The following is a 24,852-nucleotide window of genomic DNA, read 5'->3' as shown; positions in this document are numbered from 1 at the left end:
GGTCAGGGCGATGTCAGATGCTAACCTGAATTTATTCTGTGGGTTGTAAAATCGAGTTGGCCTCTTAACTGATCTACCAAGTCATAACCAGCATTTAAAACAACATGAAGTAGCAACTAGCAGATTTCATCACATGTAATAAAGGCCAGTTTTCTTGCCAACTACTATGGCTTATTCCCTTGCATGGTGAGGGGTCTGGAGTAGGAAAAAAGGATGTTAATAAGCTAAGACTCTCCTGAGCAGGAAGAAAGGCCATGAGAGGGTGGCCATCTTGCCCTGCATCTCATAGATGGCTACCAGGACTGGAGGGGACTAGAGGGGACAGGAGGCACACCCAGCCCTGCACCACCCATGGTGGCAGAGTTGGGATCAGCATGGAAGCTCAGGGGACAGACTGGTACAGGCAGGGCTGGGGAAAGTACCCCCCAGGACAGAGGTGAGGCTGAGCTGGACAGTGAGGGAAAGGGGCCAGGTGGCTGCAAGGGACTACTGTTCTGGGGGCTGCAGGCACGGGCTGTTACCTGTCTCACAGCGAGGTCCCTCGAAGGGCTCTGTGCACAGGCAGGTGAAGTTCCCCACGAGGTTGACACACGAGCCCCCGTTGAGGCACGGGCTGGAGGCACACTCATCCACATCTGGGGGCAGCGGAGGCGGGATCTTGGCTCAAGCCAGCCTTTGACTCCTGGGCATTAGCCTCTCCCGCCCCCCCAGGGCTGGCCCCTCACCCGTCTCACAGGTCACACCCGTGTAGCCAGGCAGGCATAGGCACACCGCTGAGCCCTCCTCCGCCTGGCACCGGCCACCGTTCTTACATTCTCTGGTGTCACATGGAGACAGTGCTGCAAGGACAGAGCGGTGGAAGGCATCGGACCTCCGGCTGGGCCCCTGAGGATTCCTGCTGAACCCCATTCTGGAGGGCATCAGGCTGTTGGGGGGGCCTGGCTGGATAGTCCCCACTCAGCAGCCCAGCAACTGGCCACACGGGGTCTGTTTCAGCCCATCCCCCGTGGTAGGAGGCTGTGTGCATGCTGGTTGGGGACACAGGGCTGAGTGTTCTCAGCTGCCAGCACAGAGCGGGGTTCCTCTGGGTGGGGCAGAGTGACACAGCCTGTGACAGGGTCTTGAAGGTGGTGCACGTGCAGATGTGCAGGAGGGGCCTAAATGGCTCTGAGGTGATGGGTTATGGGCAGGCAGGTGATGTGTTGCATGGTCTGGTACAAAGGCACTCAGCCCCCATCAGGTGGGAACCCACCGAGGTGGAGCTCGCCTCTGGCCACCTTCACCCAGCATGCCGGCCCCTCAGGCTCCCTGGTGGCTCCTGGCAGCTGAGCCGGGGGGGAGGGGAGTGGGAGGGACACTGCCTTCCCTCAGCTATGTCACATGTCCTGATGACAGTGCATGCCCCAAACAACTCAGTATAGGAGCCAAGGCAATCGTTAGAGCATGAGGCCCTCCTAGACTTGTGGGGGCCAGTGGGAGGGAGGATAGGGGACGTGTGGAGGTGCTTTGGTGGCCACAGCGCTAGGTGACTCCTGTCTCCTGGGTCCTGACCCCACCAAAGAGCAGTGCTGGACGCCTGTGGGGAGGAGGGGCTCCAGGTGAACAGCACACATGTCCCTGCTATTGTGTGCTCTGGGGGCGCAGGTGGGTCCTGAGACCAGTGAGCCTCCATGGGGACCTGGGACCTGTTGCTGTCATCACAGTGGCCGCGAGGAGGCCAAGGCACAGGGCTACTGGCTATAGCCCCGGGCCCTCCTAGGGGCCTTGCTGGGCCCAGACATGTATATATACACTGGGGTCCCAGACTTTAAAACATTTCTTGTGGCTCTAAGTCACTCTTAGAAACAGTTCTTCTAGATTGAGACATTCTTGTACAATTGTTATTTGTACACACTTGATTTAACCATGTGTTATACGTGTTCCTAAATAATGGTTACACATCAGTAAGTATATTTAGGGGAATGGCTGTGGGTCCAGCTCAGTGGGGATTAGAGGACATGGTGCTTTGATTTTAAGGGACTCTCTTTTTTGGGCTCCCCTAGCAGCTTCCCACAGTGAGACTAGGGGCAGCAGTGGGGGTTCCATCTTCCTTTACCAGGTGGGCAAAGAGCCAGGATGTGGGGGCCCCAGAGAGGGCTGGGTGAAGGGCAGGAAGTGGAGGCTGGATCTGCCGGCATTGCTTCAAAAGAGCCCCACTCAGAAGGGGGTGGCAGAGTGGGGTGCAGCTGCAGTCTGGAAGCAAGGGAGGTCTCAAGAAGGACCCCAACCCATGTCAAGGCTGTGAGACCCCAGGGGCTGGAGAGAAACAGCCAGCAAGCCAGTCCAGAGCTGAGGGGCAGTGATGACTCCAATTGTACCTGGGTGGCTGTTGGGCAGGCCCCGTGGCCAAGCTGGAACTGGACACTGGCCTGTTCCAAGGTGCCATCCCTGGTCTGAACACCAGGGCCCAGGAGGCATGAGTGCCATGGTCAGTGTTCCTGCCGTACCCATGAGATGGGGCTTTCCTCTAGAGTCTGGGCTCTGTCCCCAGTGGGCCCACTGCCATGCCCTCTGTTGATGCTGACTCAGGGCTCCCATGAGGCTGACCAACCCCCACCCCAGGTCAGGCAGGACCATTCTGGTCATTCTTCCACCAGTGGGGCCAGAGGACCTGGGCATGCTCCTCTTACGTGTCTCACAGGTGGGTCCCCCGAAGCTGGCCGGGCACTGGCAGCTGAAGCTGTTCACACCATGTGTGCAGGTCCCGCCATTTTGACACGGATGGGAAGCACATTCGTTCACATCTGAAAAACGGGGCAGCTGGGGCCTCAGTGGAGGAAGCCAGGTTGGGGAGGATCTGCCCAGACCCATTCTGGGCCTCACTTCCGGGGGGGGGGGTTGGCTTCAAAGGGGCAGATGCACCCCCAGCCCACATGCTCACCATCAGGGAGCCACAGCGTTTATGTACTCCCACCACCCCCTCGCTACCCCATCCTCCCACCCCACAGCACCCACACCATGGAGACAGAGACCCTGGACCTTTGGCCCTGAGGCCACTGGTGTGCTGGCAGTTTAAACTCACCCAGGTGACACCGCCTCCCCGTGAAGCCTGAGAGGCAAGAGCAGGTATAGGAGGGGTTGCCCGTGACACAGTCGTCGATGCACTTGCCACCGTTAAGGCACGGGCGCAGGGCCAGGCACACGGAGGCTGTGGAAACAGGAAGGAACAAGCCGTCCCTTCCCTCCCCGGACCCAAAGGGCCCATCTCGGAGGAATGGCTGTGTGGTCTGCTGGCAGCCCAGCATCCGCAGTTAACTTCCCAGTTCTTCCCAGGATGCCCAGTGCGCCTGCTGTCTACTGCCTGCCCACATGTCCCGCTGACACCTGGAAGCCCAAGCTGGGACGTTGGCTTCCCCTGCACCCATCATGGCCACAGCACCATCTTCTTCTTCTTTTTTCTTTTCTTTCTTTTTTTTTAAAGTTTTTATTTGTTTATTTGTCAGAGAGAGCGAGAGCAGCACAAGCAGGAGGAGCTGCAGACAGAGGGAGAAACAGGCTCCCCATGGGGCAGGGAGCCTGATGTGGATCTCAGTCCCTGGACCCTGAGATCATGACCTGAGCTGAAGGCAGACGCTGGACCAACTGAGCCCCCCAGTCTCCCCTCCATAGCACCTTCTTATGACTTTAATCCATCAACTTCTAGATTTTTCTGAGGAACTAAGAAGACAAAGACCCAAGGGTGCCCAGCAACACAGGAAGATGGGAGTGTGCCTCATGGGAAGAACATCCATAGACGTGGAAGAGGAGGGACCCCCGTGGGAGCCAGAGGTGGGTCAGGGGCCCTCAGACCCTCCAAGGGGGGGATGCAATCTGATCTCAGCACTGCCGCCAACTGTTGCCTAAACGTAGGCCCAGCTGCCCCTCCAGATCTTCCCATGGAAACAAGAGGGCCGCCCTCAGAGCTCTGGAAGGCAGGGTTTCTCGTTTCACAGCCTCCTGGTCAGGGAGGGCCTCCAGCAGTTCCTGGGGCCCACCTAACCCCGTGCCTGGGCCCTTCAGGACCAGCCACCCTCAGAGCCCAGCTCAGGGGGCCCTCCCCCTCTGGAGAAGTAAGGCTATTGACATTGGCAGGGAGGGAGCACAAATTGGCAGGTAACTAGAGCACCCCAAGGTCTCGGATCTCCTGTTGCTAGGGGGCGCCCGGGAGATCTGGCCTAATCAAGGGGAGCAATAGGGGACACTCCTGAAAGTAGCCTGGGGCCCAGAGCACCATCAGGGCAAAGGGCGTCTTTTGGATTGTTTCTGCTCCTCGTGCATGCACTTCTACTCACGTAGCCACACTGTCACTTAACCAGTTGTGGTTTGGCGACCCTGTAGAGTGTGCTCTCTGCATGGTCCCAGTTTTGGGACCTGCCTTTCTCAAGAGCTAGACTTCCAGATGTGGATGCACTCAGGGCCTCTCAGGTGGGACTCGGCCCTCCCTTGCCAGCAAAGCCAGCGTGTGGGCTCTATCTCCTGGGCTTGCAGTGTGGCCGTGGGGAAGCAAGGGGGCTCCAGCGGGCTTCTGTGTGCACTAGTTGGGAAGGCCCAGCAATGCCTCCTCATCTACTCCCCCTAGAAGTCTTAGATAGCAGAGGAAGCACATCCACGTGGGAAAGGGATCCCGGGGGGACTGGCCAGACCCTCCTCTGAAGATCCCGTTTCTCAGGGTCTCACAGCCTACAACCTTTCTAGAAAGGGGGCATGGGCCTGCCCACACCTAGACCCACACCTGTACCTACACGTGCACCCACATGTATAGCCACAGCTGTTCACACCAGTCCCCACGTGTACCCACACCTGTCACCCACCGCTCAGGCTTGCGTCCACACTACACTGATGCCAGCTCACGGCAGCCCACATCCGCACCCATGCCTTGATCCTCAGCAACCCAAGCCCCTGGCTCTTGGGCTCCTTGGTTGGGAGTTCCCCCATCCCCTAAGCTCAGACTCGGGCTGAGGCGTACTTGGTGCTCCAGTGAGTGGGTGGGCTCAGGTTCCCCAGGCATCTCTTGCTGGAGCATCTTTCCTGGTCCTTGGTGAGCTTTTCTGCCCACCAGCGTGTGCCTGCCCCCCAGGCCCTGGGCCCTCAGAAGTGTGCGTCTGCCCCCCTGGCCAGTCCCGATCGGCTGCACCTGCCCTGGGTTAGCTCTCAGAGACTGGTGTTCTGAGAAGCCCTCCGCCTCCTTGTGGGTGGGAGGTGAGTCTGCTAGGATACCAGCCTCACTGTGGCCTTTGTGGGGCCTGTGGTTAGCTCTCCACGGAGTGGCTAAATCAGTCCCCTCATCTCTGTTTATAAGCATCATGTTTCAGGAGCTTCTGTGCCTCCTCCAGGGCGCCCCCAGGGGAAGGGGCCAGGATGCATCTTTCTGCCCTGCGGGGGGACCCTCCCCCTATCTACTGCACCTTCTGAGCTTTCAACTCCCTCCACTCAGTAGATGGCTGGGGTGTGTAACAAGTGTCAAATCCCAGGAAACAGCAAGCCCACGGCAAATGTGGGGAAATGGGTGAAAAGAGTATCTGACTTCTAGGTGGTCCTGGGGACACAGGAGACCTGGGTGGTGCTCCTCCCCCACCAAGGACACAGGCTGCGAGAGAATGAGGGGAAAGCGTTGACTCCTGGCCCCAAGAAGGGGCGGCCCCGACTCCTCCACTTTGCACCACAAACCTTGGTCTCCAGCAGATTCCCTGGCCCTGGAGCCGGAGCCGAGGTAGGGAAGCCTCCCCAGGAGGAGACAGGGCTCAAGGGGCAAGCTGCTACCTGCCCATGTTCATGGCTGGGGGAGAGGGGTGTGGGAGGCCAAGCCCTCCTGGCCAGCAGCCTGCCCCATCCCCAGCCTCCCTCTCCCTCCTCCCTCCTAGAGTCCCACCCTCTCCTGTCATCCCCGCACTCCCTGAGCCCCCCCCAACCCACAGCCCTGAGCCGCTGGCTCCATCCTCTTACTTGTATGGCTGCAGCCCCCCACGCGCACCTGGGCATCATCGATTCTGAACGCCCAGCGCCCGGGCACGCCCACGTTGGTGGTGGTCTCCACCTCCGCCATGTCCGCTGTGCGGGAGCCGGGGATGCTGAAGTAGCGCTGCCCATCACCTGCATTGAAGCCGGCCTGGGGGTGGGGTGGGGGATGGAGAGTTGGGGGGGCAGGCATGGGTTGGTCTGCAGGTCTCCCTAAAATTCCTGAGACCTACCTCCCTGCGGTGGCCATAGTCAAAGAGATCACGTGGAAGATGGCCTTGTAGTCCTGGAGTTTTTGGGTTTGGGGGTACCCTACCACCCTCCATGTTGTTACTGTTCTGAGCAGCAGCCTCCCAGCTGGGCCAGAGATCCTGGCCACCAACACAGTTGGGCCCTAGCATGCTGCCCTCACACACCTGCAGGGACTCCCTCCCTGGCCTCTTGGCTCCCGTGGAGACCAGGGGCAGGTGTGACTTCAGAAGAAAGTAGATGGCTAGGAAGGAGATGAGGGTATTCCCATCCTGAGGGAGCACTCGATGGCCTTGGGGACTTGCACTTGACCACTCCCTTGACACCTGTGATTTCCTGCTGGCCACAGTTCTATGGGCCACAGGGCAGGGCAGACCCCAGGACAGGTAGCGTGCACAGAACCAGGGTCCCATGTGCCTTGGCTGCTGCTGGCCCTGGGAGGCCAGGGCAACACGGGGCAGGACAGAAGTGCCTTTGACCTGAGGATGTTTCTGAATCTGGCCTGGGGTTAGCATCAGAAGGCCTCACATTGGCGTCTGCACAGTACTGGGTGTGTGTAGGGGGGTCTGTCTGGACAGACAGGACAGTCGTGGCAGTGGGGAGCCGGGCCCCTACCTGGGCTGCGATGCCCCCCAGGCCCGTGGTGTCGCCCCCGCTGCTGGCGTGTGTGCCCGTGGTCCACGTGATGGACTCATAGTTGAAGATGGTGAAGGAGAACTTGCCGTCAGTGATAAGCACAGTCTGGAACGTGTTGACCTGCCAAGGAGGGAGGCCTGAACCAGGTTCTGGGCTCCCCCATCCACGCTGCAAGGCCCTGCCCCCTTCAGCATGCCTTCACACAATGTCCTCATCCACTGACCCTTCCTCTGTCTTCCTAACTAGCTGGTCAGCCATCTGCCGTCGAGCTGATGGCCTCGTCCTCATCCTCCACTGTGTCCCTAGATCCTGAGGCCCTGGCATAGGCCAGGACCCCTAAGAATGGTTAGCTGGTGAGTGAGACACACTGAGGTGTCACCAGGGCCCACAGACGCCAGGTGCAGACACTGCTCCCTGAGGTGGCTGGGGCAAGAGTTAGTATTAACCGGGTAAAATCCCCAAAATTGCTTCTTGTGAAACAAAAAATGTAAAGAGGGAAAGATAAAAAGAGGAAACAAGGAAAAGCAGGGTTTTTTTTTTTGTTTTGTTTTTCATGGATTTCTCTTCCACGAAGATATTGAGTGGTATATACATGAGATGTTATTTCAGACTGGGGAAGGGGTGGGATTAAGAAGTGATCTTGGAAAAAAAAAAAAAAAAGAAGTGGTCTTGGGACAAATAGGAAACTGTCTTAAAAAGAAGAAATTTAGAACTTTATATCATTCATGAAATAAATACCACATCAAGTAAGGCTGTGAACAGAACCATCAATACCCTAGAGGAAAATATAGGCGAGTGCTTGGAGCCACGTTGAGGAAAGACTTTAAGTGTAACATTTGTTAACTGCAAAAACCAAAAAGGAGATTTATATATTTGACTACAAAAACCTCTGCATATAAAAAAGTGCCATAAGATCAAACAGAGTGGCAACACAGCAAAGTGAAAAATGTGTAACAGAGGGGGCAGGTGAAATTATTGATATCCTAAATTGAAGCAGAACTTCCATGGGCCAGGAAGAAAAAGACAACAGAAAATTGGCAAAGTTTATGTGAACAGAGGCATTACCACGGAAGACACCTCGTTGATAATGCAGGACAAATTCAGCAGCACTAGAAGCTGAGAGGTGAAGCGTAATAGAGAAAGAGCTTCCGTGTCTGCTGGAGCGGCTGGCAAGGGCGCAGCATGCTGGGCCCCCTGGCTGGGCATGGGGAGACCCGAGCTTACACATCTGGCTTGTTCGCGCCTGGGAGGGGGGCACAGGCTTGAGGGGCAATCAGGCCTCTGTGGGCAGCAACCTTCCCGCTGGAGACTCGTGCCAGACAACGGCCCCCAATCTAGCAGGGCCTGGCAGTGCCCACCGCGGGACACCTTGCCATCGGTGCCACCCAGCACTGGGATGGTCTGCAGGTGTGCACAGTGGGACAGCACTGGTCTGTCCTTTCCCTTACATAACCATGAACAGCAGGAAGACTGAGTGCTCCCCTTCGGGATCACAGACCTGCTGCTAGCACTCTGAAGACAACCAGGATCAGTGGCCGTGAAAGCAGAGTGGTGGTGAGCTGAGGAAGGGCAAGCCAGCGGCCGGTGTGGCTAGAGGTAGGGTCCAGTGTGTGAGGAGACCCAGACCCCGCATGGAGTTTCACGCTCCCTCCCTGCCGAGCAGCTGGCTCTGGGAGGCTCCCAGGTTACAGACCAGCACCCAAACCCAGAGCTCTGACCCCTTCCAGGGATGCATGTGTTGCCTGATAATCTATAACCCCCATATCCGGGCCTGCCAGCCTGCAAACTGGAGAAGTTAGGGTTTCCTCTGTTGGCGTAGGAGGGGCTCTGCTCCTTCTCCTCCCAGGGGGCTGCAGAAGTGCCACGGATTTCCATGTGGGAGAAGGAGGAAAATGCCCTACTACTGCTGAGTAAAAAAACAAAACACAAAACAGCGCGTTCTAGCCGGCTCTATTTGTTCAAGTGTGTCAGGATGCAATAGGTGTTTGATGGGATTGATCTCTTGCTAGCAGACTTACTGATTCTTTTTTCTCTTTGTTACAAAGATGTTTTTCTTACAAATTGATAAGAAAAACAAGTGAAGCTGACAAAATATTAGTGGACTGTGCATGAATAAATTTCATGAAAAGTGTAAATATTTATTTGTAGTAATGTTTATAGAAAAAGCCCGTCTTCCCCTATTCACTGTCATACTGCTTTTAAGATATTCAACAGTGAACATCTCGGGCCCTCAGTGTCCCTGGTTGATGTGCTTGCTGGCATTCTCTTTGTCATCTTGGCCGCTGGAGAGCTCAGTGTTTGTGCGGGACTCGCGTGTCCCTGCCTGCAGGCCCTGTCTCCCACTCACACTGTTTACCTGAGTCACCATTGCTAGGGACCCCGGCTGCACCTCCAGGTTCCCACCGGGCATCCCTACACCCTGAGTGAAAGCCTCACCTGCCCCCACCCTCTGCCCAGGCATGTGTATGATGGGAAGCTCGGCCCTGGTGTTGACTGCTCTGCCTCTCCCCTGCAGCCCAGGGTCCTGACACAGCTGTCCCTTGGGCTGCTCTGAACCATCCCATTCTCCCCGCTCTGGAGCCCCATATGGCTTGCAGAGCAGTCTCCGTGAGAGTTCCTGCCCCAGGTTGTGCTGTGCTGAGCACTTCTCAGCGCTTGGCATCGAGAGTGTGCCCCACAGGAAAGACGTGCCCCTGCTGCCTTTGTTGTTTGGCGTTATCCCAGAATAAAGGATAAAACAGAATAAACTTCCCACTTAGCCTATTGAGCATTGAACCATTCCAGATGGAAATCCTTCTGACACATGCAATCTGCATCTCTCTGGTGTGTGAACTACTGTGTCAGGGCATTTGGCATTTTCCTATGGAGGCAAGTGTTTTCTGGGAAGGCTGGGAAGGTCAAGGCTCTGTCCTCATCCAGCCTTGCTCTGTGACCCTGGGAGAGTGACTTCCATCCCTGAGCTGGGTGTTCCTGTCTCAGGCATGGACCAGTGATTATGTCTGGCCCACCTCAGCGAGGTGTAGCCCCTAGGGGGAGACCCTAGACCCCAGACGGACGTCCTCCCTACCCCAGGACAGAAAACTCACAGGGGAAGAGGAGCTGCCTCCGAAGAAGGTCACACGGTACCAGGTGGCTATGAAAACCCAGGTGGCGGAGAAGTCCAGGAGCTCAGGGAAGTATCGCCTGACATCCTCTGTGGCTCTGCGCAGCGTGGCTGGGTCAGTGGCCTCCCGGTAGTACACATCACCTGCACGTCGATTGTCCACATCTGCCCAGAAGGCTGCCACTACGCAGCGGTCCTTGGCGATGGGAAAGGCCACTGGGGTGAACTGAGAGACCTCCTTCAGGAAGGAGATGATCCCATTATTGTTCACCTGTCAGAAAGTCAGAGAGGGGACCAATGGGCACCTAGGGGTGGCAGGTGGGCCTGACGGCCTCCCCTGCCTCACCCACCAGGCACCCTCCAAGGGTGACCTGGCCTTGGGCAAGGCATCCCCAGGATGGCTTGATAGTTCCTGGTCCCTGATATGGGACCCCTTGGCCTGCTTCAGCCCCTTGCAGACAGGCTATGTGCTTGGGGACAGGCTCTGGTCTGTTTGCTGGACCTGATGCCCAGCAGAGTGCCCAGACCTGGGTTGCTGCTGTGGGGTTGGGGAGCTCCCACTGTGGGCCTTGACTTTGGACAAATGAGGTGCTCAGGGCCTGGGTTCCACTTGAATCAGGGACTTTGAGAGGGCACAGTAGAGTTTCAGCCTCCGAGTCAGGTCTGGACAGGTGCATAGGAATCATGTAAGGTAGGGGGAGGAAATAGCACCCACAGAGCAGAGCTGGGGATGGGCAGGAGTCAGTGTGGCCAGGGGAGGCTGGAAGGGCCTTGATTGCTGGGTTGGGGGTGGGGTGGTCTGTTCTCAGGACTCCAGATGGTGGGGAGCCCCAGAATGCTCCTAAGAAGAAGAAGGGGAGCAGCATCTCTGCAGTAATACACAATGGGTCACCATGCTGATCCTGCCACTCAGTTAGCTGTGCAACCTTGAGGCAAGTTAGCCTGGCCTCTCTGTGCTCCACATGTTTACCTGTGAGATGGGGATAACACTAGTACTTGCCTCCAGGATGCAGGGCAGCCTTGAATGAATTAATGATCACAAAGCTGGGCTCTAGACTATCATGATTTGCTCCTGGCAAGACTGTGGTCAAAGCTGTGCTTTTAGAAGAGACCTTCTGGACTTCTCCTTTAGGTGAGATCCTGCTCTATAATCCAGACCAAAACAAAAGACTGATAAGCATACCTCTCTTCTGAAAGGCACAAAAGAGCAAACAAGCAAGTGAGGGAGTTTCAGTGTTTGTGCTCCAAATTGAGGACAGGGAAGGACTGGGGCGAGCCTGGCACTCAAAACTCCTTTTGTCCTGAGGGCATCTGCAGACTCACAAGCAACAGCTGCAAAGAAGACCTGCAGTTTCAGCAGCCTCATGGAGGGAAAGGGAGAGAAACTTCAAAGCTCAGAACTCACTTAGGGTTGGGGATAAACCCCCACATTAGGCAGGGTGAGCTTGAAGTACACAGCCCCTGTGCAGTCTCATACTCTGCTGTCCCCTCACCTAAGCAATCCAGGGCCCCTCAAACCTGGACTTGGTTTATGGTGACTCCCAAAGGGTAGCATTCCAAGGTTCCAGGCAGAAGCAAATAAAACCCTCTCTGGCAGAAGATAGCAGCATCTTAGACCTCAAGCTATTCATATAAGTAATTTTTCAAATACAAAACCCAGGACACAGTCAAAGATAATCCAGCACACAAGGAAGCAAGATGCCACTAACAGGAGTAAGTCGAAATGAGAGAAACATTGGATATCAGAATCATCAAAGGCTATAAAATAGCTAAGTTTACCATGTTCCAAGAAAACACAAACTTTAAATTTTGTCAAGAGAATAGCCAAAACAATCTTGGAAAAGAAGAACAAAGTTGGAGGATTTATACTTTCTGCTTTCAAAACTTACCACAAAACTATAGTAGTCAAAACAGTGTGACACTGGCATAAAGATAGAAAGACAGACAGAATAGAATGGGATGCCCAGAAATAAACCATCACATATACAGTCAAAGGATTTTCATCAAGGCTGTCAAGAGCAATAGAGATAGGACTGGCTTTTCAACACATGGTGCTGGGAAAAATGGATATCCACATGCAAAAGAATGAAGTTGGACTCAACATAGAATAAAAGCTTCATGACATTGGTTTTGGCAATGATTTCTTAGACACGACACCAAAGGCACAGATGACAAAAGAAATAACACAAACTGGAGTTCATCAAAATTAAAAATATTTTTTTAAAAAAAGATTTTATTTATTTATTTGACAGAGAGAGAGATCACAAGCAGGCAGGGAGGCAGGCAGAGAGAGGAGGAAGCAGGCTCTCCGTAGAGAAGAGAGCCCGATGCGGGGCTCGATCCCAGGACGCTGGGATCATGACCTGAGCCAAAGGCAGAGGCTTTAACCCACTGAGCCACCCAGGCTCCCCTAAAAATATTTTTTGCATCAAAAGACACTATTAGCAGAGTAAAAAGGCAACCCACAGAATGGGAGCAGATATTTGCAAATCATATATTTAATAAGGGATTCTTATCCTAAATATATAGAGAACTCCTACAACTAAACAACAACAAAAAGCATCCTGATTAAAAAATGGGCAAAAGACATCAATAAATATTTCTCTGAAGAATACATACAAATGGCCAATAAGCCCAGGAAAAGATGCTCAACATAACTAATCATTAGGGAGAAGCAAACACAAGCCACAATGAGCTACCACCTCACACCCATCAGGATGGCTACTATCAAAAAAATAGGAAAGAACAAGTGTTCTTTTCCAAAGATATAGAAAAACTGGAATGCTTGTGCATGGCTAGTGGAAATGTAAAATGACAGAGTCACTGTGGGGAACAGATGGCTATTTCTTAAAAAATTGCAAATAGAATTACCATACGTTCCAGAAATTCTACTCTTGGGTAAATATCTGTATTAGTCTGCTAGGGCTGCCATAACAGAATATCAGACTGACTGGCTTAAACAACAGAATTTGTTTTCTTGTAGTTCTAGAGCTAGACATGCAAGGTAAAGGGGCCATCAGAGTTGTTTTCTAGTGAGGTCTCTCTTCCTGGCTTTAGATGGCTTCGTCCATGCTGTGTCACCACATGGCCTTTCCTCTGTGTGCACATGAGGAGGGAAAGAGCTCTCTGGTGTTTCTACCTCTATATCAGATTAGGGTCCCACCCATACAACCTCATATAACTTTAATTACCCCTGTAAAGCCTCTATCTCCAAATACAATCATATTGTGGGGTTAGGAATTCAACAGCTGAATTTTGGGTGGCACACCATTCATCCACAACAATACCCAAAATAATTGAAGGTAAGGCCTTCAAAAGATATTTGTACACCCATATTCATAGCAGCATTATGCATGACAGCCCAAAGAAATCCAAGTTCCAACACTGCATGAATGAGGAAACAAATGTGGTCTATCTACACAATGGAGTATGATTCAGCCTTAAAAAGAAGGAAATTCTGACATGTGCTACAAGATGAATGAAACTTGAGGGCATTACGCCCAGTGAAATAAGCCAGTCACAAAGAGACAAATGCTATGATTTCACGTATATGAGGGACCTAGAGTAGTCAAATTAATAGAAAGTAGAATGGGGGTGGCCAGGGGCTGGGGGGAGGGGAAAAGTGGGAGTGTCTGATGGGGACAGAATTCACATTCACAAGACAAAAAGAGTCTGAAGGTGAAAGATGGTGATGACTGCACAACATGAATATCCTTAATACCACTGAACTGTACACTTAAAAGTGGTTAAGGGCACCTGGGTGGCTCAGTGGGTTAAGCCTCTGCCTTCGGCTCAGGTCATGATCTCAGGGTCCTGGGATGGAGTCCTGCATTGGGCTCTCTGCTTGGCAAGGAGCCTGCTTCCTCCTCTCTCTCTACCTGCCTCTCTGCCTACTTGTGATCTCTGTCTGTCAGATAAATAAATAAAATCTTAAAAAAAAAAAAGTGGTTAAGATGGTCAGTTTTATATAATGTGTCTTGCCCATAATACAAAAAATATGATTTGAAAAAGGGCTGGGGGGCCACCTGGCTGGCTGGCAGTAGAGCATGTGACTCTTGATCTCAGGGTCATGAATTTGAACCCCACGTTGGATGTGGAGATTACTTTAAATGAAATAAATATTGTTTTAAAAAGGGGTGGGATAAAAAAATCATCAGGGATAGAAGTTATCTTTTATTATTTTTTTAATTTTTAAAGAAGATTTTATCTATTTGGCAGAGTGAGAGAGGGAACACAAGCAGGGGAAGTGGGAGAGGGAGAAGCAGGCTTCCTGCTGAGCAGGAAGCCCAATGTGAGGCTGATCCCAGGACCCTGGGATCATGACCTGAGCTGAAAGCAGACATTTAATTAATGAATGAGCCACCCAGGTGCCCCAGAATTATCTTTTAAAAAGGCCATTTTAAAGAACTAAATAGAAATTCTAGCACTTAAACTAAGTAAAAAACAAATTAAGAACTAAGTAGATGGATTTAAGAACAGATTTGAAGCAATTGAAGAAAGAATAAATGAACTGGAACTAGAAGATAGGTCAGAAGAAACTATCCAGAATTTAGAACAGAGACAGAAAGACGGAGAGTAGAGAAGAAAAAGTAAGACTTATGTGAAGTAATAACATGATCAGATAAATGTATGGTTTGTAGTACCAAAGGGTAAGGAGCTACAAAGGCAATGACTGAGAATTTCTAGAACCAATGAAAGACATCAGGCCACATATTCAACAGTCCCAGTGATTCCCTAGCTGGAAAAATTAAAAATAAAGCAACAACTAATGACTGCTAGAGATGCAGAAAATGAATGACAAGGAGACAATTGTAAAAGGAGAAAACATATAAATTACCATCAAGGATCTTATAGGTAGAGTGACAGTTGATTTCTCACAAGCAATGATGGGAACTAGAAATCAGTGGGATCATATCTTTAATATGGTGAAAGAAAATAACTGCTAACATAAACTTATACCCAGATAAAATATCCTTTATTACTGAAGGCAAAATAAAGATAATTCAGATAAATAGTAAGTAAGTAAATAGTATCTAAACAGCAGACCCACATGAAAAAAAAAATTCAAGTTAAAGGGAAATGTAAAGTCAGAGAAGCAGGAAGGAAAAAGGGCAAAGAAGATGCTATGGACTGAATGTCTGTGTCTCCCCAAAATTATGTTGAAACCTGACCCCCACTGTGATGACATTGGGGGAGACCTGTGGGAGGAGATTAGGCCATGAGGGTGGAACCCTCATGGAGGAGACTATAAAAGAGAGCCCTTATAAAAGAGAGCCCAGAGATCTCCTCTCTCCTTCTGATGTATGAGGACACAGCAGGAAGATGGCTTTTAACCAGGAAGTGGTTGTTCACCAGACACTAAATCTGCCAGCCCCTTGATCTTGGACTTCCCCATCTTCAGAACTGTGAAAAATAAATGTTTGTTATTTAAACCACCCAGTCTATGGCACTTTTGTTATAGTAGCCAGAACAGATTAGAACAGAAAGTATGAGAATAAATCTAAATGAATACTGACCATATAAAGACATAATATAAATAAAACTTTGTGGAATTGTGTAAAAAATCTGTATAATTAAAATTAATGATAATATCCTATAAATTGGAAGAGTATTAAAGTGTTCCAAGCTCACTGTATTTTCCAGGAATAGGATAAAAGCATTAGTTAATTTATTAGTGAATATTGATAAATAAAAATGAATATTGTACTACCTAGGATAATCACCAAAAGAATAAAAACAGTGTATATAGTCCTAACTGATAAAGGGATATGACTGAATGATTAAAATTTTTGGCATATAGGATGGCAAGAAGGAGAGAGAAGGAAAGATAAAGTAAGCAGAACAAGTAGCACAGAAGATAGTAGACCCAAATACACCTCCGTCAGTAACACATTAAATGAAAATGAATTAGATGTTCAGGTTAAAATATATACCCTCCAAATGCTAACCAAAGGAAACCTATGGTTTATAGTTATATTATTATCAGACAAAACAGATCATAAAGCAAAAAGTAAGCTAGAGACAAAGAGGGCCACTTCATAATAATAAAGGAAGATATAACAATTTTGTATTTTTATATATCTAATAACAAGGTCTCAACATACATAAGTGAAAAACTGACAAAAGGAAATAGGTCAATTCATAATCATAGTAGAACATTTTAACATACCTTCTCTAGTAAAGTAGGCTAGGCAGACACAATAATCTGTGAGAATACAGAAAATTTGAGCAATGCAGATGGTAAGTGACCTAATATATAACACAAATAGAATATTATTTTAGGGGCACCTGGGTGGCTCAGTGGGTTAAGCCTCTGCCTTCGGCTCAGGTCATGATCTCAGGGTACTTAGATCAAGCCCCGCATCAGGCTTTCTGCTCAACAGGAAGCCTGCTTCCCCCTCTCTCTTTGCCTGCCTCTTTGCCTACTTGTGATCTCTCTCTCTGTCAAATAAATAAATAAAATCTTAAAAAATTTCTTTTAAAAATATTTACCATATACTTATCATATAACAAGTGTCAACAAATTTCAAGTGATTACAAAAAATATGGAGTTTGTCCTCTGGCTACAGTGCAATTATACTAAAAATATTAACCCCCAAAAGGTAGGAAATTTCTGTGTGCATGGAAATTAAGAAATATAAATAACTTTGGACTGAAAGACCAAAAAAAAGGGCTATTTAGCAAAAACTTGTGAGAGTGTGGTGCAAGCAGAAATTAAAGGGGAATTTGTAGCCTTACATGGTTATCTCAGTATGTATACTTTGTGAATAAACCAAAAAGTTAGTAAATACCCCACATACTGTAAACAAACCAAAACCAAAACAAAACAAAACAAAAATGGGAAGAGAAAAATAAAAAATTAAGAGCACAAGTTAATGAACTAGAAAACAAACACTGAAAAGAAAATCAGCAAAACCAAAACTTGTTTTTTTTTTTAAAACTACTAGTAAAACAGATACATTTCTGGTGGAATTGGTGAAGTAAATAAGAGAAGGTATCAGTTGCCATTATCAGGACTGAAAAAGAATATATGACTTTATACTCTGACATTGTTAAAAAAGATAAGGGGATATTATAAATACTTTATAATAAGAATAAATTCAAGATTTTAGATAAAATGGAAATATTTCTAGACAAATGCAGCTTACCATAACTGGGTTAAGAAGAAATAAAGGAGGAAGGGATGTTAACATAACAGAGTAATGACTTTCTGGAAGAGAAAGGACAAGGGCTTCCATGGACTGGGTCAGGAGAAACTGAGAAGACTCACCAGGATCTGGGGAGATAATGTTCTCCATAAGTGGGGGTGTTGGGTGAGTAAGACGTGGGGAGTGAGGATGCCCACTGTTTTACCTGTTAATAAAGCTGAGCAGTGAGTGGTAGGCTTGAAACAAACCATCTGATCAGAGCTTTGATTGTTGTTATAATGACAATGTGGCAGTGACCCTTCAAGGCCCCACTAAAAAAGCAGAAGGGCCCTGATGACTAAGTCAAAAGATTCTGAAAGCTGAAAGAAATGGTTCCAGCAATGAGGATGTAAAGGGTTTTGTTTGCTTTCTTGTTTGTTTTTTTTTAGGATTTAGAGTTTTGAGGGTACCAGAAACATTGAAAGTCCATTTGGTTGAGCTGTGTAAGTGGCAAATGCAAGGCCTTCCTTATTAGTGCAGTTACTGTTTGTGTCCCTAGATCTTTGCTCTCTCCTCCATCCTGACTTCAGCTGCTTTACAAAAAAAGCCAAGTATGGTAGGGGACTTGAGAGAGGTAAAGGACTCAAACTTTTACAGCTCTGTTGGTTACAGGCACCCAAGTTGCTATCCTACCTGGTTCATTAGGGGAAGGTGGTGCCAGGTGCAGAGGTGGCTGAAGGCTCAGAGGACTGTGGAGGAAAGTTATGGTGACATGTAGGCAACAAAAAGTAAGGGGCTCCCAGGAAAATTAAATAAATGGCATTCACCCTAGAAAGAAAGTGAACCTGCCTCTGTTTGCAGAGGATATGACCTATTATATCGAAAATCTCAAAGAATCCACTAAAACAACAACAACAACAACAACTATTTGAAGCAATCAGTGAGTTCAGCAGGTTGCCAAATATAAGATAAATATATAACTATTAATTGTATGTCTACACGTATACAATGAATGACCCAAAAATGAAGTCAAGAAAACAATTCCATTTATAATGGCATCAAAGAGAATAAAATGTGTATAAATTTAACCAAGGAGGTACAAAACTTGTGCCCTAAAAACTAAAAAATATCGTTGAAAGAAATTAAGATCTAAATAAATGGAAAAACATCTCATACTCATGAATCAGATGCCATAACCCTGTTAATGTTGTTAAGATGGTGATATTCTCAATTGTGTCTTAAAAATCAATTTCTTATACACCAGCAATGAACAAGGGAGGGGCATTTGAAATAAAAAACAATTCCATTTATGTTAACACTACCCCAAATGAAATACTTAGCTATACACTTAATGGAATCTGTACAAAATCTGTGTGAGGAAAACTACAAAACTCTAATGAAAAAGACCTTAGAAAAACTAAATAAATGGAGAGAAAATTTCATGTTTGTGGATAAGAAGACTCAATTTTTCAAGATGTCAGTTCTGTTTGATCTATATATTCAATGCAATCCCACTCAAAATACCAGCAAATTAGCTTGTGGAAATCAATCAAATGATTCTAAAGTTTATATGGAGAGGCAAAAAGACCCAGAATAGCCAAAACAGTACTGAAAGAGGAGAACAAAGATGGAGGACTGACACTACCTGACTCAGCTACAGTAATCAAGAAAGTGCGGCACTGGTGGTAGAATAGACAAAGGACCAATGGAACAGAATAGAGAGCCCAGAATTAGACTCCTGGGTCAATATAGTCACCTGGTTTTTGACAGAGGAACTAAGGCAATACAGTGGACAAATATCATCGTCTCAACAAATGATGCTGGCACAAGTGGGCATCTCCACACACACACATGCACAAAATGAATCTAGATGCAGACCTTACATGGCTCACAAAATTTAACTCAAAATGGATGATAGCCCTAAATACAAAGCACAAAGCCGTAAAACTCTCAGAAGTTTAGGTAGGAGAAATCTAAATGACCCTTTGTTTGGTGATGACTTTTTAGATATAACACCACAGGCATGATCCATGAAAGAAATACCTAATTAGCTTGACTTCACTGAAATTAAAAACTTCTGCTCCATGGAAGATAGTATCAAGACAGTGAGAAGACAAGTCACAAAATGGACTTATGAGAGAAAATATTTGCGAACGATATATCTGATAGAGACTGTTAGCCCAAAATACACAAAGAACTCTTAAAATTCAACAATAAAAAAACCCACAAAACAACCTGATCAAAATATGGGCCAAAGACCTTAATAGACACCTCATCAAAGAAAATAAACTGATGGCAAATAAGCACATGAAAAGATACTCTGCATCATATGTCACCAGGGAAATTCAAATTAAAAAAATAATGAGACACCACTATTCACCTATTAGAATGGCCAAAATCCAGAACACTGACACCATCAAATGTGGCTGAGGATGTGGAGCAACAGGAACTCTCATTCACTGCTGGTGGGAATGCAAAATGGTACAGCCCCTTTGGAAGACAATTTGACAGTTTCTCACAAAATAAAACATACGCTTACTTTAGCATCCAGCAGTTGCACTTCTTGGTTTTTAACCAAGGGAGTGGAAAACTTAGGCCTGTACAACAACATGCAAACAGATGCTTATAGCAACTTCATTCACAATCGCCCAAACTTGGAGACAACCAAGATGTCCTTCAGTAGGTGAATGGGTAAATTGTGGTCCATCCAGACAATGAAATATTACTTGGTGTTAAAAAGAAATGAACTTTCGGGGCGCCTGGGTGGCTCAGTGGGTTAAAGCCTCTGCCTTCTGCTCAGGTCATGATCCCAGGGCCCTGGCATTGAGCCCTGCATCGGGCTCTCTGCTCAGCGGGGAGCCTACTTCCCCCCCCACCACCACCGGTCTGCCTCTCTGCCTACTTGTGATCGCTCTTCTCTGTCAAAGAAATAAAATCTTAAAAAAAAAAAGAAAGAAGCTCTCAAATCATGAAGACATGGAAGAACCTTAAATGCATATTACTAAATGAACGAAGCCAATCAGAAAAGTACAGAATAGGCAAATTAATAGAAACAGAAAGTAGATTAGGGATTGCCTAGGTCAGAGCAGAATTGGGGGGCTGGAAAATAACAACTGAGGGGTACAGGGTTTCTTCCAGAGGTAAGGAGAATGTCCTAAAATTGTGGTGATGAATTACCATTCTAAATACACAAAAAGCCACTGAGTTTTAAGAGAGTAAATTGTATGGCATGTGAATTATATCTCAGTAAAGGGGAAGGAGGGAGAGAGGAGGGAGCAAGTGAGGCTGGGGTGCGGGCATCAGCCTGGAGCTAAAGTCTACATAAGAGGGTGACCTCCCCTGTGCACATCACCCCACTCCCTGGGGTCCCCGAGGCAGAGAGCATGGTCTCCTGACTCACGTGCAGTGCTCTTGTAGGAAAAGACAAGGTTGCAGTGGGGGACAGGAAGTTTAAGAGACCTCATGGGTGGGGTCCAAGTGTGTCATTGTTGCTTGTCGTTCTGCCAAGAAGTATTGGGGTTTCTCCTTTTGGGGGAGTCCAGGAGTTGCCAGGCCCACAAGGCCTCTCTAGGGCAACAGCACCCCCTGCCCGAGACAGGACCCAATGGAGAGCTTGCAGAAGCCAGGGTATGCATGGGGCCCTCATGAATCTGGCCCAATATCTCCATTTGGGGTGGGTCAACTTGAACTTGACCAGTAACCAGAGAAGGTCCCAGCAGGGTGGGTGGCCAAATGGAAATGGCACACAAGCTAAGTTGTCTCAGTTTTACATGAAAAAATGGCAATTACCCATTTGGGGGACCTCATCTTTCACTCCAGGGCCCCAGGTAAAGCCGCTGGCTCAGGGTGTCTTCCAGTCACAGAGCGTCCCCTGAGCATCCCGTGAAAGCCTGTCTGGTTTGCTGACGGCCTAGCCAAGCTGGAGCCTAATGCCGTTCCCAGGAGCCATGGCCTCATCTCCAACGGGGAATCCTGTGGAAAGTTCAGGCGGTGCTTTGGGTGGAATGAGAAGCAATCACCCTGGCCCAGGAGGGATCCTTGACTAGACACGCCAGGGTTTCACTGACCTCCAGGTTGCAGCAAATGGTCTAGTGGAAGGTCAGCAGACTGTTCTGTGAAGGGCCAGATAGTAACTATGTTTGGCTTTGGGGACCACATACGGTCTCCATCACATACTCTTCTTTGCTCTTTTGTTTTTGTTTTTATAGCCCTTTAAAAATACCAACAACATTCTTAGCTCCAGGGCCATACACAAACAGACCTTGGGCCAGCTCCTGGGCTGTCCTGTGCAGACCCCCGGTCAGGTTTTGTAAGGAAAGCTCTGCAGGGACAAGGGGGCACCGCTCACACCCTGCCCGTGGCTGCTCAGAGCTCAGTGTAGAGACAACCCTACCACCAGACAGCCTGCTGGCTCCCCTCTGCCATCGGCCTGCAGCCTAGAAGGCACAGCCAGGCCGACCTGATTGACGATGCTGTGTTTGGGGCCTGTGAGCCTGGGCGCACCCTGCGCGCACCCTGCGGCCAGCAGGGGCAGTCTGGGTTGCTCCCGAGGGGCCCACAGGGAGGGGCATTCTCCGATGGGACTGATGGAGAGCAGGCCACTGATGGAGACCTCTCCCTGGCAGAGGCTGGCCGGGGGAATCCCTCCTTACACCAGAGATGGCACCATGGTCCCTGCTGGTGCCTTGTGGAAGGAAAGGCCTCAGTGCTGCCGGTGCAGAAACTACACCGCCCACCACCCTTGTCTGCGTGGAAGCTGGCCCACTTGCCATCTTGCCCAGAGGGACTACCGACCACTCCCAGGCCCGGCGTGGGGATCTCACTTTTCTCGGTGCCGATGCTGACCACCCGCTCCACTGTATCACTACAGTGACTCTTCCGGGTCATTTGTGCCTGACAGAGATGCTCCCTCTATGTTGTGGGCCGTCATGCCCTGGTACAAGGGTCTGGTGACATTTGTACACTCTGCACCATCCACTGGCATCTGGCATTGCCGAGCCCCGGTTCAGCCTCCCCAGACTCACCCAAGAAACCTCTGCCTTTGCTGCCTGTGGGCCTGGTCTGCCACCTGCCCTGTGCTGGGTCCACACCCCTGTCTGTGCACAAGAAAAATGGAGAAGCCCCTGGCACTTAGCCAGTCACAAATGATTCTGTTGTGCCTGACACAAAAATGTGTTAATGCCCAGAGGGCACGACCTAGTTTCGGTCTTTCCAACACAAGGTCATTCTTGGCCTTGGGTTCCACTTGGGGTGCTGAACAAGCCTGTGAGTGCTCCAGGCCATGGTCCATAGACCTTAGCCAGCCCACACAGCAGTGATCCAAACCAAGTTAGCATCAGGCCGGAGTGGGGATCTGTGCCCCTTAGGTCGGGTGTTTGTGTGTGGGGGCGGGTGAGCCATGGAATGTCTGTCAGTGGAGCTGGGGATCAGGGGGTCAACCATCCCTCTCTGCCTAAGACCAAGGGGGGCTCCTGAGCCTTTCAGGGATGAGACCCCAAAGCTTCCCAGTAAAGCAGGGTGAGAGGGTCGCCCTAACGGGGTCACTGCTTTGGGCCACTTACGGCCTCTGTAGTTATCAGTGGTGGCATCTCTGAACTACTCCTGTGCATCACAGTGGAAAAGAGCCTGGCCTTGGGTAACGTCCTGGCTGAAATAAGACCCAGTGGCCTCTCTGGGACTAATGTCCAGAGGGCTGCACCTGCAGCTGGGGGCAAGGCGGAGGCCCTGCTGTGTCAACTGCCATTGCTGCTCTGAGCCCGGTGGATAGCAGCCTCAGTTACATGCACTATGAGACCAATCACATCAGTGTGGTCCTGGCCGCTGTGCTTCAACCAACTGGAGGGACTGACGGAGTGGCAGACCCATATGAAAATGTGAGTTTGGCCAAGAACAAGTGGGGCCAAGGAGGTGGGTTGTGGGGAGAGGCAGTCTGCCCTGGGTCCTGAGCGCCTTGAGTGTTTTTGCTGGGTGTGCCAAGAATGCAAGGCTCTGCTTTCCCTGGGCCTACCTCAGGGTTGTGTTTGCAGAGATCAGCCCTGAGGGATGAAGTATTGTGTCCTTGTGGACAGAAGCAGGTTTCCCCAAGCTCAGTTTCTTGGCTGTGACACGAACTCACAGTGGGGGCTCCTCTGTTCCCCGTGGGATGTGGGGAGCAAGAGGCCCCGATGCAGACAATGGGGTTTTGCTGCCTGTTGCACCATAAGGAGCAGCATCTATGTGTCCATAGAGACCAGAAGTCTGGGGTCTCCGGCCAGCACCCCCAAGTCCATAACAGGCTGACATGAGCCAGGGAGGAGAGCCAGCAAATCCCAGACCTCCACAGTTTCATGTTATAATAACCTTGAAATTGTATATAAAACGGAAATTTTCCTAGAGAAATACAACTTATCAAATGTGAGGAGAAATAGAAAACCTATTTTTAAAAAATATAATTATTGAAGACATTGAATCAGCACAAACTCCCCCAGGGAAACTCAAGTTCCAGATGGCACTACCAGTGAGTTCCAGCAAACACGTAAGGGGTAACTCCAGAAATACATCAGCCCTTCTAACTAGAAGAATTCATTTCACAAGACTGGCACAATCGTGATACTCAGACCAAAGCCAGGGCATGGATGAACAGCAGGGCAATCTCACTGATGCCAAAAGTTGCCACAATCTTCAATAAACTAGCAAATTAATCCAGCAATATATAAATAGGAGAAACAATTCATCACTACCAAGTTGGATTAAAAAAAATGATTTATTTTAGAGAGACAGAGAGAATGAGAGAGAGAGAATGCAAACAGGGGGAGGGGCAGAGGGAGAGGGAGAGAGAGTCTTAAGCAGACGCCAGGCTGAGCATGGACCCCGCTACAGGACTGGGTCTCCTGATACTGAGATCATGACCTGAACCAAAACCAAGCATCAGGTGTTCAACCAACTGAGCTACCCAAGTGCCCCCTGAAGTTGGATTTAAAAAAAAATATTTTATTTATGTATTTTTCAGAAAAAGAGAGAGAGCATAAGCAGAGGGAGCAGCAGCAGAGGCAGAGGGAGAAACAGATTCCCGGTTGAGCAAGGAGCCGGATCTGGGACTCGATCTGAGCACCCTGGGATCATGACCTGAGCTGAAGACAGACGCTTCACCAACTGAGTCACCCAGGCATCCTGCCAGTTTGTATTTTTTGAGGAATACAAGATAAGCTTTACATTAGAAAACCAATTGATTCGGGGTGCCTGGACGGCTCAGTGGGTTAAGCCTTTGCCTTCGGCTCAGGTCATGATCTCAGGGTCCTGGGATCGAGCCCCACATCAGACTCTCTGCTCAGCAGGGAGCCTGCTTCCCCCTCTCTCTCTGCTTGCCTCTCTGCCTACCTGTGATCTCTCTCTCTCTCTCAAAAAAAAAAAAAAAAAGAAAGAAAAGAAAACCCATTGATTTAATCAATTTAAATGATTAATTTATTTTTTTTTAAAGATTTTATTTATTTATTTGACAGACAGAGATCACAAGCAGGCAGAGAGAAAGGAGGAAGCAGGCTCCTTGCTGAGCAGAGAGCCTGATGCGGGGCTCGATCCCAGGACCCTGAGATCATGACCTGAGCCGAAGGCAGCGGCTTAACCCACTGAGCCACCCAGGCGCCCCTAAATGATTAATTTAACAGATTAAGGGAGAAAACCACATGATCATCTTACTAGGTGTAGAGATGAAGTTTGATAAAAGTCAACATCCACTTGTGATAAAAACTCTCAGAATACTAGGAATATAAGGGAACATCTTTAATC

The 24,852-nt window shown here is 49.1% G+C and overlaps 1 protein-coding gene across 9 annotated transcripts in view; it reads right to left on the bottom strand.

The window, feature by feature from the left end:
- The window catches only part of LOC111145172 (sushi, nidogen and EGF like domains 1), an 82,094-nt gene that overhangs the window by 46,770 nt on the left and 10,472 nt on the right, over window positions 1-24,852 (bottom strand). For 8 of the 9 annotated variants that reach the window (XR_002640458.1, XM_022499903.1, XM_022499928.1 and 5 more), the window contains exons 2-8: window positions 9,945-10,232; window positions 6,838-6,978; window positions 5,962-6,124; window positions 3,062-3,187; window positions 2,670-2,783; window positions 726-839; window positions 522-635 (exon numbers count right to left, since the gene is read on the bottom strand). Coding sequence is in view for 8 of the 9 variants with exons in the window: in XM_022499903.1 (XP_022355611.1) it covers window positions 522-635; window positions 726-839; window positions 2,670-2,783; window positions 3,062-3,187; window positions 5,962-6,124; window positions 6,838-6,978; window positions 9,945-10,232 (1,060 nt within the window). In the remaining variant the exon portion in view is untranslated. The remainder of the gene's footprint in view (window positions 1-521; window positions 636-725; window positions 840-2,669; window positions 2,784-3,061; window positions 3,188-5,961; window positions 6,125-6,837; window positions 6,979-9,944; window positions 10,233-24,852) is intronic. The other variant, XM_022499940.1, reaches the window with a different exon arrangement.

This window comes from Enhydra lutris, unplaced genomic scaffold (assembly GCF_002288905.1).
Source record: "Enhydra lutris kenyoni isolate GAN:26980312 unplaced genomic scaffold, ASM228890v2 scaffoldscaffold1, whole genome shotgun sequence".
Classification (NCBI taxonomy): domain Eukaryota; kingdom Metazoa; phylum Chordata; class Mammalia; order Carnivora; family Mustelidae; genus Enhydra; species Enhydra lutris.
Note: the sequence above shows the minus strand (reverse complement) of the source record. Positions and strands in the feature narration are given on the sequence as shown.